At 36.2% G+C, this 19119-nt stretch overlaps 1 protein-coding gene across 7 annotated transcripts in view; it reads left to right on the forward strand.

Moving 5' to 3' along the window:
* Nucleotides 1–19119, forward strand: part of DACH2 (dachshund family transcription factor 2) — a 471032-nt gene that overhangs the window by 226961 nt on the left and 224952 nt on the right. For all 7 annotated transcript variants that reach the window (XM_070257182.1, XM_005614311.4, XM_014729012.3 and 4 more), the window contains one exon: nt 3352–3464. In XM_070257182.1, coding sequence (XP_070113283.1) covers nt 3352–3464 — 113 coding nt within the window. The remainder of the gene's footprint in view (nt 1–3351; nt 3465–19119) is intronic.

Below are 19119 nucleotides of genomic sequence, written 5' to 3' on the forward strand. Positions count from 1 at the left end.
TGGTTATTTGTGCCCTGTAAAATAAAGCATTATTGAAATCAGTAATGCAATCAATATTTTAGCAGAAACAGGATGCTGCAGTGATGGACCTTTTAACCTATGCTGATTAAATTGTCATCCAAATAACAGTTTCCTAGTTAAATCACCACATGTTTATTTGTCTTGATTAATATGTAAATATCTGCCTGATGCTAATAAAGCTCTTAAAGATAAGAAGTATGGCAGGATCATCTATCAAGAATGATCTTTCCCAACTTTCTACAGAGTCCTCCATAGTCTTTCATCATGTTGTCAGGCTCGTATTCTTTGAAAGGGAGTGCAGGACCTTTAGTGCTAGGAGTGTCTTACTACATGGGATCATTAGGTCTAAAAGTAAGAATAAAGCCATCTTATGTTAGTATGGAGTTCTGTTGATTATAAAGCACTTTCACAAACTTGATTCTAATTAATTTACTCTAAGGGCCCAAGTCTTCTTTCCAAGAGTAAAAACATAGGTATCTGAACGTGACTTTTGCTCGCTGATACGTTTAAACAAGTTTGGAGGTAGATAATCACACAATCATACTCACTAAAGAGTTAATTTTAAATAACTGGCCAAACACACATCTCTATCACTAGATCACAAGCTCCTCAAAGACAGAAGCCATTCTAGGTTCTCATAATATATCGGTGAATAAACGAACCAAAACCCTTGTCCTTGTCAAGCTTACATTTTAACCTCTGTGACCCTGATAACTAGTACCGTGCCAGACACACACTGAATGGACATCTAGTGCATATTTGATTACTAGTTGAACACGTGATATTGCCACTACACATGTATACCTCCAGGGACCTTTAGTCCTTGAGTGTATCTTGAAACTTTTCAGGAACTCTCAGAGATAAGACAGTAGAATCTACCTTTCTTTAACCTTGTACATAGCCAGATTTGAATGGATCATCTTTTGAAGCACTTATAATTGCTGTGGAGTCCAGGACTTAAAAATGACTGTGTGATGATTAAATGATGCAACTGGCTTGCTATTCAAGTGGTCAAGGAGAATAGATCAATCTAAGGAATATTTAGAAGCCTTAGCAACAGTGAAATAGTATTTCCTATTATTATTAATTAATTGATTTAATTAACCATTTACCAGACCCTACTGTGTACTAGATACTATAAGAATTGCTCAGGATAGAGTGACAAAATCAGACATATGTGCTGCCTTCATGGAACATACATTCTAGTTGGGGAGACTCACAATTAATTTTATGAACATCATAAAATTATAAACTGAAAAGAATGTTAGGATGGGGAATATGATCTCCCTGGTTTATAGCATAGGTAGTAGATACTAACCAAGCCATTTGTAGCATAAGCCATGAATTCTCCAATGTAGATCTGATGGTGGGCAATTTGACCAATTTTTTCAAATCTTGGAATTTGAGGTAGAGCAGACCAGGAGGCCTCTAATGCATCCCAAGTCTGAGTCAGCTTATTGGAAAAGAGCTACTTCAAATTGTGAGATTGACCAAGAAATTTGGAAGAGAACTTATTAAACCTTATAGCTTTCAAAGTATACTATCAACAGCTATATGGAAGTAGAGGGAGTATCAGGTTGCTCACTTCTGGAGGCAACCTGTCTGAAAGTGATGATGAGCATGAAGACAGCACTGAAATGTTTACACAGAAAAGGTACGAAGAGTGATCAGGTGGGCTTGAATAAAGTTAGCAGGCTTGAGTTCTGACAAATGGAAAGACATAAAGAAGGCACTTAGAAAGTGCAGATTGGTGTAGATTATTCAACAAAATGACATGCCTTCTAATGACTGGGTATACCCTGATGAACATTATTCAGTGGCTTTGGGATCCTTTAGGGCATTTGAAGTAAATAACATTTGTCTTATCACTATTCCTTAAGAGAGTTAGGAAGCCATAAGACAGGGCAAGGGCAATCAGAGTAACAACACTGAATTAAATAAAATAAATTATGGCCCAGAATCCGTAGAAAGAGGTAGAGGAGAGTTAGTGTACAAAATTGAAACATTAGATGAGAAAAACAGAATCTTTCATGCTAGATTGATATATAATATTGATATACAATGAAGGAAAATAACACCAGTGCAGAGTATGAAAAATGAACTGGGTAATGGTACCTCTGTGTAAGGTTGCTAGAAGTTGTCTTCATTTAAAAGCAGAGTTTGTCTTACATTGATGGAGCACTTTGCTACTGTGAAGTTGATAGAGTGAGGTTTAACTTAAATTTCTTTGTGAACCAGAAGTCATTCTGGAAATGTTCTCTATCTGAACCTCATATATTTTTGTGGCTTGGGTTATTTAATATAGTATTTTGCAGTATTTTGTCAAAATCCTATTATTCAGCTTTGTAAACTGCATTTCTACTAAAAAGCAACAGCAATATCTTAGGCAACATTAGAAAGTAATATTTGAAATATATTGGGTGCCTTGAGAATGACTTGATCCTAATGTTCGATGACTTATAAGTCTCTTCATTGCGGTGACAGCTTCCAAATGATGTATTCAGTGTACTGACTGTATTAGGGTACAAGTTGGAGGCCAGATACTGACTTTCTATTTCATTATTTTATGGATTAACATTTGCAACTGCAATTCCTGAACTGTTCACACTGGGGTGAAGAATGTTTAAATGGAATAGGTTAGCTTAGTGTTGTAAGTTTAGTCTCAATTCATCAGTTAGAAACACCAATCAACCTGTGAGAAAAGACAGCCTAGATTGCAAAGGTGGAGGGTTTTGTACGTACAGCCACTCCAAAAGAGTGCACTGCTGGTTATATAGCCTGGTTTAAAAAATAGGTAGGAGAAAACCTGCTGAGGGTGGGGGTCCTTTGTTCCTCATGGGCTCCCAGCAGCTGTGGAAATGCTAATGAACATCAGTTCTTATTCTGCATCTCTCAGCTCTTTACCCCTCACCTCTGGCATGCTGAGCAGAGACTTAATCACTCCACATTCTATACAGTCTTAATTCTGGTGAGTCACTATCTCAAATCTGAGTAGCATGTGTTATTACCAGGGATCAAGGATAGCTTTAAGGGCAGGGGGTAACTTTGGGTTTCTCACAACAGGTAAGCTGTATTGCAAAGTGCTGACTGGTAAAGGGAATCTAAACTAGAAATTGATCTTTTATGGTTTTAATATTTGCCATGACTATGTTGGGAAATTTAGTGTAAAGGAAAGTATTAGTCTTTTAATAATCAATGAAAATAGTCTTTAATGTAAAATTCTATCACTCTTGGCAATTAAACAAGACTGGGAGGTAAATGTAGCAAATGATGGTATTTCCAAAAAGAGTATATTTGTAACCTGATCTTCGTTTGTCTGTTTTTCAACAGTTCAAGGCCTGGCAGGCCCCCTAAGCGTTCTTTGGGAGTGTTGCAGGACAATGCTCGCCTTCTGCCCCATTCAGTCCCAGGCCTCTTATCACCAGGACTTATCACTCCGACAGGTAATAAAATCCATCCAATGACCAGCCTTGTCTCTTCATACTGCCCAGCATTTGAAATAAACTAATATTGATCTAACTGCCTTGTCCTTCAGAGCTTTTCAAGCTCTACTAGAGGTTACATTATTGAATTTTTTGAGTATTCATGAAAACAGTTTTGTTACTCCAGTGACTCAAATCAAATGGACATGACTTTTAAAAAGAATTAATTGTTATTTCCTTACAGAAAATCTCTTTCAAGTCTTTACTGTATGTATGCATGTATGTTTTTGCGTCTTGGGGCAGGGATGGGGGCCAAACTAGCATTTTCTCAAAGCCTCCTATGGGATGCAGCATGTCTGCTTATTTATATGTCTCAGTAATATTCTTTTTGTTTTCAAAGGTTCTGGGCATCTGTGTCTCTTGTTTGGGTTATTACTATAGGTTAAAAAGCAGAAAGAAATGCATTTCTGGTAGAGAAGACTTTTATTAGAAAAGAAGCAAGTGCAGGTGGTCGTTGTCTTAAATAATGATTCAGTTTTTTCATTGAACGTTGTGATAAACAGTGCTCCCCTAAAAATACCAATCTCGGAAATTAACTTTGAGCTTTTCTGACTCTCTAAAACAGAACCTAAAGGTGCACAAAACACTTAGAAATAAGCTTAATATTTCTCTAATTGAAACTTTAAAAATCACTAAAGCTATTATGTGGCAGAAAATGAATTTAATGACAATGATATCTTTATAACTCCAATGCTAAAAAAATTTGTAAAGCACTTACTGTGTTTTGGGGATCAGGTACCAGGTAATGCAAAATTATATGAGTAGCAGCCCTTGTCACAGTAGACTTAGGGAGAAGGACATGTGATTTAATAATTGCATTAAAGTCTGATAGAGACTATAATACAAGCACATACAAGGTGCTATAAGATCACAGGAATGGGAGCAACTAAGTCAATTAAGTAAGTTGGGTAATGCCCAGAGAGATGAGACTTTGGAGCTATGACTTGTAGGCTGAGTGTTGGACAGTTGGAGAATTGGGAGTAAAACATTCCAGGCAGAGAGATGAGTACAGACAGATATACACTGATGAGAAAGAGCCTAGCGTACTAGGGAAAATAGCAATTAAGTTGAAGAGACTGGAGCAGAGATTTGTGGTGGGATACTCACAGCCAATACGGTTAGAGGAGAGAGAGTGGGAAAAGCCAGCTTGTGAAGCTAGCTTTTTATTTATCATGTTTAGCAGTTTACGATTTTCCCTGTTGACCAGTGGTTTCCAGAGTGTCTTTCAAAGACTTTCCTTACTGGCTGACATGGAGTTGGGGAAGTACTTTCAGGTTCCCCACTTTCATCTGAGTTAGAATTTTACGTGTTCTAGTTCACAGAGAATTTTGTTTACAATTTTAAAAAAGCTGTTGTAGGTAAAAGGAACCACTGCTAAGGAACTGAGAAAATGTTCTAAAAACAATTGCTGTGGAGGATAAATAGCAATGAAGGCAGTGAAAGGAAGACGGGTCAGTTGCTACGGTTCAAGGGAGAAACACTGAGGACCTGAACTAAGGAAAATTCAATAGAGTGGAGCAGAGGTTCAGAGTGGTTCAGTAATCAGAATTAATCAAACTTGATAATTGATCAAAATTGAAGGTGAGAGGATGACATCTAGGGTGATTGATGTCTAGCTTGTGTGACAAGGTGGATGATGGTGTCATTAGCGAAGATAGAAAATTTAGGAAGAAACTCAGGCTTTGGGGGTTAGATAATGATTTTTTAGACTTCAAGTATTTATAAACAAATTCTGATACAAGAAGGAAGTAACCCTGTGTATATGAATAAATATAGAAGGGATAACAGTAACTGAAATATATCTTGGTGCTCAATAAATGATAATCTATTTCTTGATTTCTAAAATACATTGACAGAGCCTAGAAATAGTACCATATAAATAACCAGATCTGTGTCTTGATTTTGAAGGAATGCATAGATGAAAGAAAAAAAAAGGATTTTAAGTTGCCTTTAAGCTGATGTACTCTTGAGTAAACTTTAGTAGCTTATCTATTGAGGAAAACCTGTAATATATATTAAGTTTATATTAGGTACCAGGCACAAGTGCTAAATATTTTATATGCACTTCATTTAATCTTCATAATAGCTTTATGAATATTGTCTTCATTTTTCAAGTAAACAATATATGGCTCAGTGAGTTTAAATTAATTGCTTAAGGTCACAAAGCAATTGAGTGGTAGAACTGGGTTTCAAATCCAGATCTTTTAAACTCCAGAACCCATATTCTTTCATCATCATCATGATGTCTTTAGTACCAGTGAACATCTGGTCTGAGGCTTTCATCTCCTCCTAATTTACTTGGCATGTATGTTCCACCTCCTACAAGATAGTGCAGCCTCCTTCCTTGGATTAGAGCCTTGGCCTTCCCTTCTACAACTTTTATTTACCACAGTGGGAGCCACTGAAACAGAACTTCTCAATTCACCCTTTGCTTGTGCCTAGAATGAGATAATAGGGATAGATAAGGGGTTGAGTGGGGAAAGACACGGGCACTTCTGTCTAAAAGACAGATAGTAGAAAACATTTTAAACAAGGGAAGGAGGCGGAATCTCTACAGCTCTATAGTACTTCCTCTCCCTAGTTTACATGAATTTATTTTACATGCCCAAGAATATTCTACTCACCTATATTTAAATGTAAGGCAAAAAATACCCTGTAAAGCCAAGCAGAAATAATTCTGTGATTATGCATTATTTGGGATCAGACACACCACTCCTCCATTAGCAAAGATAATAGAGATGGAATCAATTCTCAATTTAGCTATCAGCAAGTTTTATATTTGATGTTATACTTACTATGCATTACAAACTTAACTTTATTAATTTTATTTAAAAATACTTTTGTAGAATTCAGTTGATATTTTTAATATGGTCTGTTATGGGTTGAGAATTATCTTTTGTTTTCCAAATGATTATTGAATTGTTTTCCAATACTTTCCAGTTTTGGGTCCTTATGTAGCAAAATAATTTTTTGGGAAAGAAAAAGGTAATGTTATACAGCTTTGTATAATTTTATACACAACTGACAAATTAATTATTGAAAAGATTCTGGTGCAACCTTCTCTTTCAAAGCCATATGTGTGGAGAAACCCCTTTGAACCCTGCTAAGTTTGCCTAAGTAATGGAACATGTTCTACATTTGTTTATATTTTTTCTTTCCATTTGTAATTTGAAAATGGGGTCTAAAGGTAACAGAATGATCATAGTGTCTCTTTTCAGATATTGTGATGTTTTTGTATATTATTTTTGCTTTTAAATTGTTGTTTTCCCTCCAGCAGTTGTAAGCAAAAAAGGCTAGTGAAGAGGTTTAGAAATGGTTACAGCATCATCCTTAGATTTAAGAAGAGTTCTCAATTTATTCATATAACTTGACATGTAAATCTTTTAAAATGCAGAATAATATCAGGTTTATGCTATGCTGTTTTATCTGCTTAGCGTAAAGGTAATTTCTTTTATTTTCTGTTTTTATGTGATTTTACTTCCTTTTTTGATTTGTATCTTTTCTCATGTCAAAGATGTTTTTCCTCTTGGTTATATTTCCCCTACATAATGGAACGTGATTCATTCAAACTCAACTAGTTCAGAATTTGAGATAATTCAGACAGTGGCTATGCTAAAGTCTCTATTATTAATAAAAGTACCTTATTTAAAAGTACATTATTAAAATTATAAACAATAAATGTATATATGTGTGTGTGTGAATATGCATGGGTGTAGGGTCATTAAAATACTTGGAAGGGCACCAGTCCTGCGGCACAGCAGTTCAGTTCACATGTTCCACTTCAGCGGCCCGGGCTTTGCCGGTTTGGATCCCGGGTGCGGACCTACACTGCTTGTCAAGCCATGCTGTGGCAGGCATCCCACATATAAAGTAGAGGAAGATGGGCACGGAGGTTAGCTCAGGGCTAACCTTCCTCAAAAGCAAAAAAAAATACTTGGAAGGCTTAAATGTACTTAGGTACCTAAAATTCTTTAGCAAGATCTGCTTCTATACAAATAATCAGTATACTAATTACTGATGATAAGTCTTTATTCGCTAAGATAGGACACATAGGATCTATTTTTGACAATATTGTCTGATATTCATTTAGATATTATATCTATGTAACTATAGGCAGATACAGCATCTATGTATCTATATCCACCTCTATCTACACATAAAGATATATATGCATTCATTCTTTTCATTGAACACATATTTATTGAACATCCTTTCTGCACCAAACAATATGAGAAAACATTATAATACATTAAAATAAAATTCATTTTGTGAGTCAGTTTTCCCAAATTCCATCCAGCCCTTTCCCCAGTTGTTATAAAATGGTGAAGTTTGCCTTCATATATTGAACTTCTGATATTGTCATCTCATGTTTCTGTCTCTGTTCCTATTGTACAATTCCTATCTTAATTCCCTGATAGCACAATACACAATAATCCTATTTTCTAGTAGTTTCTGTAACATCTTTTGCGCTATAGGGGGAGAAAGAGAAGGGAACATTATGCCCATTTTGCTCTGCCACTCTGCGGAAGTGCTAATATCCCTGGATCATACTGAAAGGATGGATTAGTTGTGTGTGCCTTTGAATTTCCCCAAAGATGACTGCTCCCCTTTCCTCAGCTTATGAAGCATTTCAAATAGACAGATGTGGAATTTGGCCTGAGATTTAAACTGACAGCTTACAAGGAAGTAATGAAGTGCTTCAGACGAAATTCCTGTAGTGTTCATTCCTTAGAAGGTAGCAGATTGTTCAGCTGTTTTTCCTTCTAGCTACATTGTGGCAAAATAGCTTTAGGAATTTCAGCTGCCATCCAAGTCCCTGAGTAACTTGAGCCTGTGAAGATCCAATACAGTAATAGTAGCTACAACACTCAACTCAGCATTGGCAGAGCCATAAGTAGAATCCTGCCAAGTCTTGGCAGTGTGATGTCAACTTCATGATACGATATAATGCCAATTAGCCTGATCACATCATTGGAATCAGTGTCCCTTCCTTTTCACGATGCATTTCATATTCTCACTTAGTTAGCTTGGACGCTAAGAAGTGGTCACAAAGAGGACAGAAAGATCCTAAGCCATTCTTTTGTGAGTGTAAAAAATGAGAGATCAATCTAGAAAAAAACAAACCAACTCTTTGATGGTTGATTTAAAACACTTCTGTTTCTATGACTATTTGGGGATTTTTCAGTGAGCAATATTGTAAAGCCTGCTTCATGTCACACAAGTGGTAACTACTTTTATGTTCGTTCATTTTCCTTAAGTTATTTCTTGTGTGCTCGGGAAGAACCATTTGGCCTACTAAGAGCCAGAGGTTAAATTAGTATTTCTTAACATAGAGCGCAGTTTAGACTAACATGCAATTACAATTTCTCTACTAAATAAAAAGTTTAACTACATGAGTTTAATAACAAGAACTCCATTTTTTATATTGGCTGAATCTGGGTTTCCCAAACCCCAATTTCTGTGTTAATGTCTCTCAGTGCTTTCTTTCTATGTGTATTATAATTATTTTAACTTAAAAATGTCTCCATCCAACTTTTTCAGACTCTTGCAAATAATTTTTGTCCTGCATGGGTGGGTCATAGAGCAGAAGTCATTGCTTATTTCCAATGTAGGTGGAAGGGAAAACTTGGGATTTAAGCAAACCTTACAGGACAATGATGACGATGATGATGATGATACTGATGAGCATAATGATGATGATAATCTATATAGTGCTTTACAAAGCACTCCAACATCTTTAATGCGTGTCTATGTGTATGCATGTAGCTAAACTTGAAAAAGAACGATTTTCAAATGTTTTTTAATTTGATACTCTCAGCAATGCTGTAAACCTAGCATTCCTATTTCTGATTAGCAGATGAAGAAAATGAGTTTTCAGGCTGTTAAATGACTTGCCCCCAATCTCAGAGAGAGTAAGGAGTGGAGCCAGAATTTCAAATCCCATATCTCTTGACCATTAATATCATACTTTTACAAATACATTGAACTATATCTTTCATGCAAAAACTTATTGAAAATGTAAGCTATTCATCTCCAGGGTCATATCAGAACTGCTTAAGTTAAATATGAGAGATAAGATATCTGGTATTTTGGAAGTAGGAAATTCTTGGAATAATCCGTGTAATTAACCATTGGTGATTATATAACTTCAACAAAATAAAACTTTGATCATTTCTTTTTCTTTTTTGATCATTCTTATAGTAGTTTACGGTGTAGGGCAGCTAGTATAATTAGATGTGGCTGGAATTTTTCTTTCCAAAAAGTATAAAAACAATCTTCTGAATGATTGCAACCTACTTTTCCTGTAGAGAACATAACAGTTATAAATTGTTTCTTGTGACAATTCTTGAGTGAATTACTTTGATATATATGGCTAATGAATTAATATGATTCAGTTAATGAGAAATAGCAATGTTGCCAAACTCCGCTGGTCCGACTGCAGTGCTGCTCCACATTTACAGTTGTAGTTTCCCCCTGTGTTGAGAGGATCACTGGTGACTAGGCACTGTCATTGTGATAAATGATCTACCCCACTGTGCCCTGCTTTCCATCTGGTCAATCCTCAAACCATCCCCAAATGAGAGATCTCATAAAAATCACATAGTCCCAAGCCAAATCTAGTGACTTATAGAAAGACACATTTGCATCTCCAGGGCCCATCCCCCAACTCCATTTTCCCCATCATACACAACTTACATGAAATGAAATATGCAACTCCTCACTTACCACATGTGTCACTCCTCCAGTGTTTGCTCTTTATGCTGGCTTGCTTTCTCCCAGAGGAGAAAGAGTACATTTAAATAGCACAATAAAACTTTCCATTGTACAATATGCCTGACAGAGGATAAGCTGCCTTGTCACTACTTTATTTTATTGGAGGCAGTGGCTGGTTGTACTGAAATAAGCCATTATATTAAAGAATGTAGTTAGGTTAATCAAAAAATATTCGGTATAGTTATTAAAAAATATATTGAGTATCAATCATCCAAGGAACCCTACAGAGAAAAGTGTTTCCTATCATTTTCTATTAAAGAGGTAAAAGGTAATAAGATTTAGCATCTATAGGCATCACCTTCTTATTGTGACCAGATATGAATAACCAAAGTAGCCTTAATGCCTAGTTCCCATCTTTAAAAAAATCTATAAACCATCGGATATCCTGCTTTTATTATCAACCAAAAGTTGGGGGTAGGGGTTGGTTACTGTGGTGTTGGTGTGTTGGTGAAAATGTTTTGTGTGACTTCTTTGCTCCCCTTTTTGCAATGTATAAACTCTGGATCATGTTTTGAACTTATTTTGTTTATATTCAATGTAGGCAAAATCCTGAGTGTTCTCAAAATGGCAAAATTTTTATTGTACATTACTACACACTATTGAGTCAGTGTATACAGTGCCCAAATACAGAGCTTAAAAATGCTATTAATATATGCTTTTACTCTCTGAGTGTTCTCATTTAATCCTTTTAATGTGCACCTGAAAGCGCCAGGTGAGAGTTTTTAAAAAATCTTTTGTAAAATAGATCCGGATTAGCAAATCATATGACATACTTCTTACATGATCACTAGAAATAAAATTTAGAATTCTGACTTTAAATGACAACATAAAAAGGGCCAGTTAAAATCTGACTCAGTGTTCTCTTTTCTCTGAATCCTCAAAAGTAGTGATGTTTTCTTTTTCAGTAGTGTTAACTTGTGTAATCCAAGGATCAATGGAGAACTGTCTTTTTAATCATATAAAAGACCCTTTTCTCCTTGCACCCTACATGAAGGTACATGAAGTTACTTAAATCACTGTAATAAAAATAAGTAAAATGGGCCATACAGGATAGCAGTGAATATTAAATTGAAATCAGGGTAAGAAAGAAGGGTGAGTTTCTCATATAGGACCAACATGGGGGAAAAAAAGAGCAATTGGTAATACAGTCATGTGTCTCTTAATGACAGGGATACGTTCTGAGAAATGCTTCATTAGGCAATTTCGTCCTTGTGTGACTATCATAGAGTGTACTTACACAAACCTAGATGGTTTAGCTTACTACATACCTAGGCTATATGGCATAGCCTATTGCTCCTAGGTTACAAATCTATACAGTATGTTACTGTACTGAGTACTGTAGGCAATTGTAACACAATGGTAAGTACTTGTGTATCTGAACATAGTATACCTACTAACTATAGATCTAAACATAGGAGTGGTACAATAAAAATATGTTATAAAAGATAAAAAACAGTACACCTGTATAGGGCACTTACCACGAATGGAGCTTACAGGACTGGAAGTTGCTCTGGGTGAGTCAGTGAGTGAGTGGGGAGTGAATGTGAAGGCCTAGGACATTATTGTATACTACTGTAGACTATAAACACTGTACACTTAGGCTACACCAAATTTATAAAAAATTTTCTTTCTTCAATAATAAATTAACTTTAGCTTACTGTAACTTTTTTACTTTATAAACTTTTAAATTTTTTTAACTTTTTGACTCTTTTGTAATAACACAGCTTAAAACATGAACACATTGTACAGCAGTACAAAAATATTTTCTTTCTTTCTTTGTATCCTTGTTCTATAAGGTTTTTTTCTATTTTTACAATTTTTATTTAATTATTTTTTTTAGTTTTTAAACTTCTTTGTTAAAAAGTAATGGGGCTGGCCCCATGGCATAGTGGTTAAGTTTGTCATGCTCCACTTCAGTGGCCTGGGTTAGCTGGTTTGGATCCCGGGCATGGACCTACACTACTCATCAGTCATGCTGTGGCAGCAACCCACATACAAAGTGGAGGAAGGTTGGCACAGATGTTAGGTCAGGGCTAATCTTCCTCAGGAAAAAAAATGAAGACACAAACACACACATTAGCTTAGGCCTACACAGGGTCAGGATCATCAATATCACCGTCTTCCACCTCCACATCTTGTCTCACTAGAAGGTCTCCAGGGGCAGTAGCACACATGGAGCTGTCATCTCCTGTGATAACAATGCCCTCTTTTAGAATACAGCCTGAAGGGCCTGAAGGTTTGTTTACTCCAGCATCACCACAAATAGGTGAGTAATGTCTTGTGCTATGATGTTACAGTGGCTACAATGTCACTAGGCAACAGGAATTTTTCAGCTTCATTATACTCTTATGGGACCACTGTTGTATATGTGGTTTGTTGTTGAGTGAAGTGTCATTGTGTGCCTCATGAGGGTAATCGGTGGGTAGAGGGTCATCATATGCATATGTGGATTGCGGCCTATGTATCATTATTTGAAAAAGACAGAAAGGCCCTTGCTACAAATACATTCTGTAAAAAAAAATTTTTGTGGCATAACTAGAATAGAACAAACTGCATATATTTAAGTGTACAATTTGATGTTTTGACTTATGTGCATACCCACAAAACCATCAACACAATCAAGATAGCGAGCATATCTATTTCCTCCCAGTGCCACATCCCTCCTTCCCTGTCTGCCTCCCAGGCAACCACTGATGTGCTCTCTGGCACTACAGTTTGTTTTTTCCAAAGTTTTATATGAAGGGAATCATAGAGTATGCATTATTTTTTGTCTGACTTCTTTTACTTAGCATAATTATTTTGAGATTCCAAATTTTTGTGTGCATTAATAGTTCTTTCATTTTTATTGCTGAGTAGTATTCCATGGTATGGATGCACCACAATTTATTTAAACATTTCTCTCTTGTAAACATTTGTTTCTAAGTTTTTGGCTATTATGAGTGACACTGCTTTAAGCTTTCATTTACACATTTTCACGTGGATATATGTTTTCACTTCTCGAATAAACATGGGAGTGGGATTACTTGATTGTATGCTCAGTATATGATTAAGTTTATAGGAAACTTTAAAACTGTTTTCCAAACTTGTTGTACCCTTTTACATTCCCATCAGTGTATGAGAGTTCCAGGCGTTCCATATCATTGCCAACAGTTGGTATGGTTGGTCTTAGAAAAACAGTCTTTAACAACCTATGCCTGAATCCTGAGTTCAAGCATTTGCACCAAACACTGTCTCCTGTTTAAAGGTTAATCCTTGAATTAAGGTAAGTGATACTTTGTTTAATCATGTGACCTTAGTGGAAATAGGTATTCGTCTCTGCCTAAATACAGGTTTATAATCAATGAGGAATGGAGACTGAGGACCAGGGTGAAGGGCATATCCTTTGGGGGTGATCAGTGGTTTGTTTCTGTGCAGCATCATGGACCTTGACATTGTGAAGTGGAACAAAAGATTGGGCAGGGGCGAGAAGCCAATGATAGAGAAAGTGGCAAGGTGACCCAAACAAGCGCCTTCTATTTCATAGTTTTGCCTAGAGTCAGCCTAGGGTGGAAGTAGACAAATACCTGCAAGCTGAAAGTTAGAGTCACACTTTGACTTTGTTATGTCACACAGTTGGCTTTTTGATCAGGATCGCACTTGAAAGCTGAAATGTAAGTTTCTGGGCAAAAACAAGCAACTTCCTACAAGGCTAAAGAAGAAGGATAACTTTCTTTGAATTCACTTATCAGAAGGGCCTTATGAAAAGAGCATACCCTTTGGGCTTAGGTACTTTGGTCAGAAGGGATAAAAGACCCATGTCTAGTTTTCCAGGAAAAACTCTCAAGATATTACACCTCATTGTGAAAATGTGAGTTGAATTAACAGCATAATTAAAGTAATTAGATAAATAGATTGATAAATGGGTTAATAAATGGCAAAGAACATTGTCTTTAACTGTGAGAAATGTGTGGTATTCCATCACACTATCAAAGTAAAACCAAAGTTTGAAGTCAAACATTTTCTAGTGTGTATTTTAGTGAAGAATATATGATTGATGGAAGTGCACCTTTTCGTTTTCAGAGCATAACTTCTATGCCTATTACTTTTTTTTAAGTTGTGTCCCAAGCTGATGTTTGAGATCTATACATTTGATTTTATTTTAGGACCAGAATATCTGTTGAGTGTTTTGTGAAAGATAACTAAAATGACTGAGGGCATGGAGAGGCTTGCGTATGAAGTAAGCTAAACATGAATGCCTTTAGACGAGATAGATAAAATTTAAAAATGAATATGGTCTAGGGGCTGGCCCCGTGGCCGAGTGGTTAAGTTCGCACGCTCCACTGCAGGCGGCCCAGTGTTTCGTTAGTTCGAATCCTGGGCGCGGACATGGCACTGCTCATCAGACCATGCTGAGGCGGCGTCCCACATGCCACAACTAGAAGGACCCACAACAAAGAATATACAACTATGTTCTGGGGGGCCTTTGGGGAGAAAAAGGAAAAAATAAAATCTTTAAAAAAAAATGAATATGGTCTAAGTATATTACCCGTTAAAGACATGCACTGAGTGATTGAAGACCTGTTCACTAGTTTATAGAATATGAAATAAATATCTTGAAGATTAGAGGAGGAAATAAGAGTAATACAGGAAAACTTTACAGACTGAAAGGGAGAGAGAGAGATTGATTTTCTGGTTTAAAAGTTTGTTTATTCCAATTATCGTCCAGTTCAAGTTCTGTTAGAACTTATTGAGATACAAAGTCATAGAGAGTGATTAAGAAACCTCAGGGATGTTCATGATAAGCCCATTTGTTTCTAAAGGTGACATCTGTTGAAGTTAATGATCACAATTTCCCACAAGTCATCCTTGTGTATCCTGTTAGAGATAGACAAAAGGAAGATCTATCTTTTTATGACAGTGCTTTCATTGTTCATTTTTAAAGGGATAACATTATTTAAAAGAGGCATGTAAAATAAAGTTCTTTTTTCCTTTTGTATGTCTTTTGAGGAATGCCAGCTAAAGCGGTACATTTGCTAATATATGTTTGTTCATTCGACCAGCAAGGAACCATCATTTAATAGCTTACATTATTCCAATTAATTTTATATTAGTACTTTCAACAAATAATAACTAAAATTTTCAGATAGCTTCTACGAATATATGGTAGATTTTCAAAATTAAATGTAAAAATTAGCTGAAGATAAAACATGTAGCTTTCATAACTGTGTCCTTATTTAAAATCCCAAAAGGATGTTACTTTAACAGTAGTCTTACTTGTAGTCAACAGATCAGCCCTCATCTAACACTTCTTATGTTTCAAAAATACAGATCTCTTATTATCCTTTGCTTGAAACTCTTCTAAGCCCTTTCATTGGCAACAAAATTAAGTTCAAATTCTTGTGGGTTTTTTTTTGTTTGTTTGAAGATTAGCCCTGAGCTAACTACTGACGACCCTCCTCTTTTTTGCTGAGGAAGACTGGCCCCGTGCTAACATCTGTGCCCATCTTCCTCTACTTTATATGTGGGACGCCTACCACAGCATGGCGTGCCAAGCGGTGCCATGCCGGCGCCCGGGATCCGAACTGGTGAACCCTGGGCCGCCGAGAAGCGCTAAGAAGCGGCCCTAAGTTCAAATTCTTTAACATGGAAAAAGAGTCTTTCTGATCCTGCCTCAGTATAGCTTTCTATCCTCACCTCCCACAACTCCTTCCTCAAATACTATGTACTGTATGACCTCATTAAATTTCTCTCTATTCTTCAGATACCCCATGGTCTTTCACACATCAGTGGCTTTGTGTATGCCCTTTCTTCTGGTCTGCCCTATTTATGAAGGTGAGCAGGACCTTATTATCAATACAGAATCTCTCTTTTTTTTTAAAGATTTTATTTTTCCTTTTTCTCCCAAAGCCCCTCGGTACATAGTTGTGTATTTTTAGTTGTGGGTCCTTCCAGTCGTGGCATGTGGGATGCTGCCTCAGCGTGGCCCCAAGAGTGGTGCCATGTCCGCACCCAGGATTCGAACCAGCAAAACCCTGGGCCACCGAAGCAGAGCACACGAACCCAACCACTTGGCCATGGGGTCGGCCCCCTAGAATCTCTTTTGACATGAGAACCTCTGAATTAGTATAGTGGGATATTAATTATATGCCATTATTTTATTCTCTTTAAAATAAAAATAAAATACTTGGATAGTGTGACCATTTTTGTCAATTTACTATGAGTATCAAGTTCTTTCAACAAAATTATTTAATGAATAATTTTTGAGCACCAATTACATTTTCGACTCTTATAAGCTCTTTGATGTCACTTATTGTATGCCATATTAAGGTTTTGATTCCAGAATGGCAGGATCAAGGATGCCAGGTAAATCTGATGATATCTCTGGCATGTCAAGTGTATGCAAAAGAAAGAGCTTCTATGATGACATCTCCATTGATTTGATTACTTGAAAAAGCCACTGCCAACCTTTGTGGATTCCTAGGAATTACTACACATGCTCTGCTACCCAGAAAAATGGACTGGCAGCTTGAGACTGTTAAAAGTAGTCTGGAACATTGATTCATCTGCCAGCAGATTCCCTATAGCCTCATTACTTATTATTTTTAATTTATTGATTTGAAGCCTCAGTCACTTGTCTGCAGTATCTCATGACAGAATTGGGGAGATCAACTGGAAGGCAAGTAGAAATCAAAGATGATGGGAGGGAAAGTACCCCAAGGTGAAGCCTCACCACGGTATGACTACAGTTGTATGGAGTTATAGGAAGACAGAGAAGAAGTTAATTGGCCTTTTGTGTTTGTCTAGTTAGGAAAAATTGTGGGTTGCGCGCAGTGTTTCTGTTCATAGGATAGAAAACTGAAAAATTCTTTCTGAATTTTATCATCTGTATTAGATATAGTAGGATGACAAACGAATAGATAAGGAATTAACAAACTGTTTGAAACAGACAATGGTGCCTTCTCTTTCACTAACATTCTTCCATATCAATCAAACAAAAATAAAACACCTACATGCATTGAATAGTTTACTGCCCAACAGTTTGCAATCTAGCCCTACTAGTCAGACCATATTTGACTTGAGCTAAGTCGTGCATAGATTATATTTATCTTTCTTTCCAGACTCAGAAGTGCTCCCTTTCCTTTCTATGGCTGATCTATTCAAGAATTAAACTCTATTTAATGTAGCCTCATAACTTTACTAAAATCCTTTCTCTTTTTTAATTGTTTATTTCCCTTTATGGATCTTCAGTATTTGACTGTGCCTCCTTCTTCTTGATAACCTTGTATGGTTTTGGCTTTATGATTGTACACTATTCCTAATTTTTATCCTAACCTGTCCTATTTTCTGCTTCCTTTACTTTTTGTACCTTTCAAATGTTATTTGAAGCAACTTAATAACTACTTGTTAGTTTAAATTGAATTTATCTTTTTTTCAAAATAATTAGTCTTAAATTTTCAATTTGTCCTGTCAAATTTACATTGATCCTCAACTAAATACACAACAAAGAAATCCAGTTATCTGATTACGTTGAACATGTTTATAATTTGCCCATCGCATACAAATTTCCTTAGTACAAGCAAAGAGATGGAAAGGACAGCCAATATGTAGACATTTCTCAATTAATTTTGATGTTCCAAACAACATATGATTAAAAGTTATTCATAGTTTTGTTTGGAAAACATGGTTTTAATTTTTATGTTTTTTGAGGTGGAAGTAGTAAATTCATCTGTGTAATGTCTTGTTCATTCAACTCATTCATTTAGCATTTAGTCGGTGTCTGTTATGTGCCTAGAAATGAAGAATTAAAGTTTAGTATGACATGACCCCTGCCTTCAAAGAACTAATCCTCCAGATTGAGAGTGTCCCAATAAGTAAGCAGTCATGAGACAATTTTATTTAAGTCTCTTTGCATCTGAAAGAGACTGAGAATATTTCAGACCAAAGAAATAGTTATGTGGTAGAAACCTCAGAATGTGTGGAGACAGGGTTTACCTTAACAAGCAGGTGGGGTGCATCTCTGTGAGTGTAAGAATACTGAGTGAAAAAATGGAGAGAGTGGTGATATACCTTCCGAGAGAGACATCAGTGTTCATCATAGGTGTGGATCCTTTTGAAGACAGCTTCAGAAAGAACATCTTGAGGGTATCACCTTCCCATTGCATTTTATAATAAGTTGAAACTGTTTATTTTGTTGTTGATGGTGATTGCTCTTTTAAGTGTGCACAGTACTTTAGAGATTTAAAGCATATTTTGGTGACTATTACCGCATCAAATCCTTCAAGGTAGACAGAGTGGAGTCTTTATCTTCACATTTTTGCTGATGAAGAAACTGAGGCCTAGAGAAGTTAAATGATTTGCTCAAGAGTACATAGTTCACAGAAGTAGAGCCAAAATAGAAATGGAACTTTTCTGACTCCATGTTTAGTGCTGTTAAAATGGCAAAAGAATGGAAACTGTGCTATTGAGAACTGAGTGAATGCATTTAAATGTGAGGCACATAGCGATGTTATATGACTAATACTATCACTCTGAGCATATTATTCGTTCTTTTCTCTGCCTGACTTTCCTCATCTGTAAAATGGAGATAGTTATAGTGTAGACTTATGAGTGTACATGTGTTGTAAGAGTCGAATGATTTTATGCATGTAAATGACTTAGCATAGTGTCTGGCATAATAAACATTGAATAATGGTCAGCTATTGCTATCATCATTATGATTTGGGAAGTCTGACTTAAAATCATGTAACCGTGGCACAAAAGTACTATATTACAGCTGACTCATCTGAAAGGGATCTTTCCATCTAGAGCTTGACTTGGGAGGTTTAAAAGTCAGTGAAAGTAATTTATTAAAAAAGTGAATGGC

Source organism: Equus caballus, chromosome X, assembly GCF_041296265.1.
Source record: "Equus caballus isolate H_3958 breed thoroughbred chromosome X, TB-T2T, whole genome shotgun sequence".
Classification (NCBI taxonomy): domain Eukaryota; kingdom Metazoa; phylum Chordata; class Mammalia; order Perissodactyla; family Equidae; genus Equus; species Equus caballus.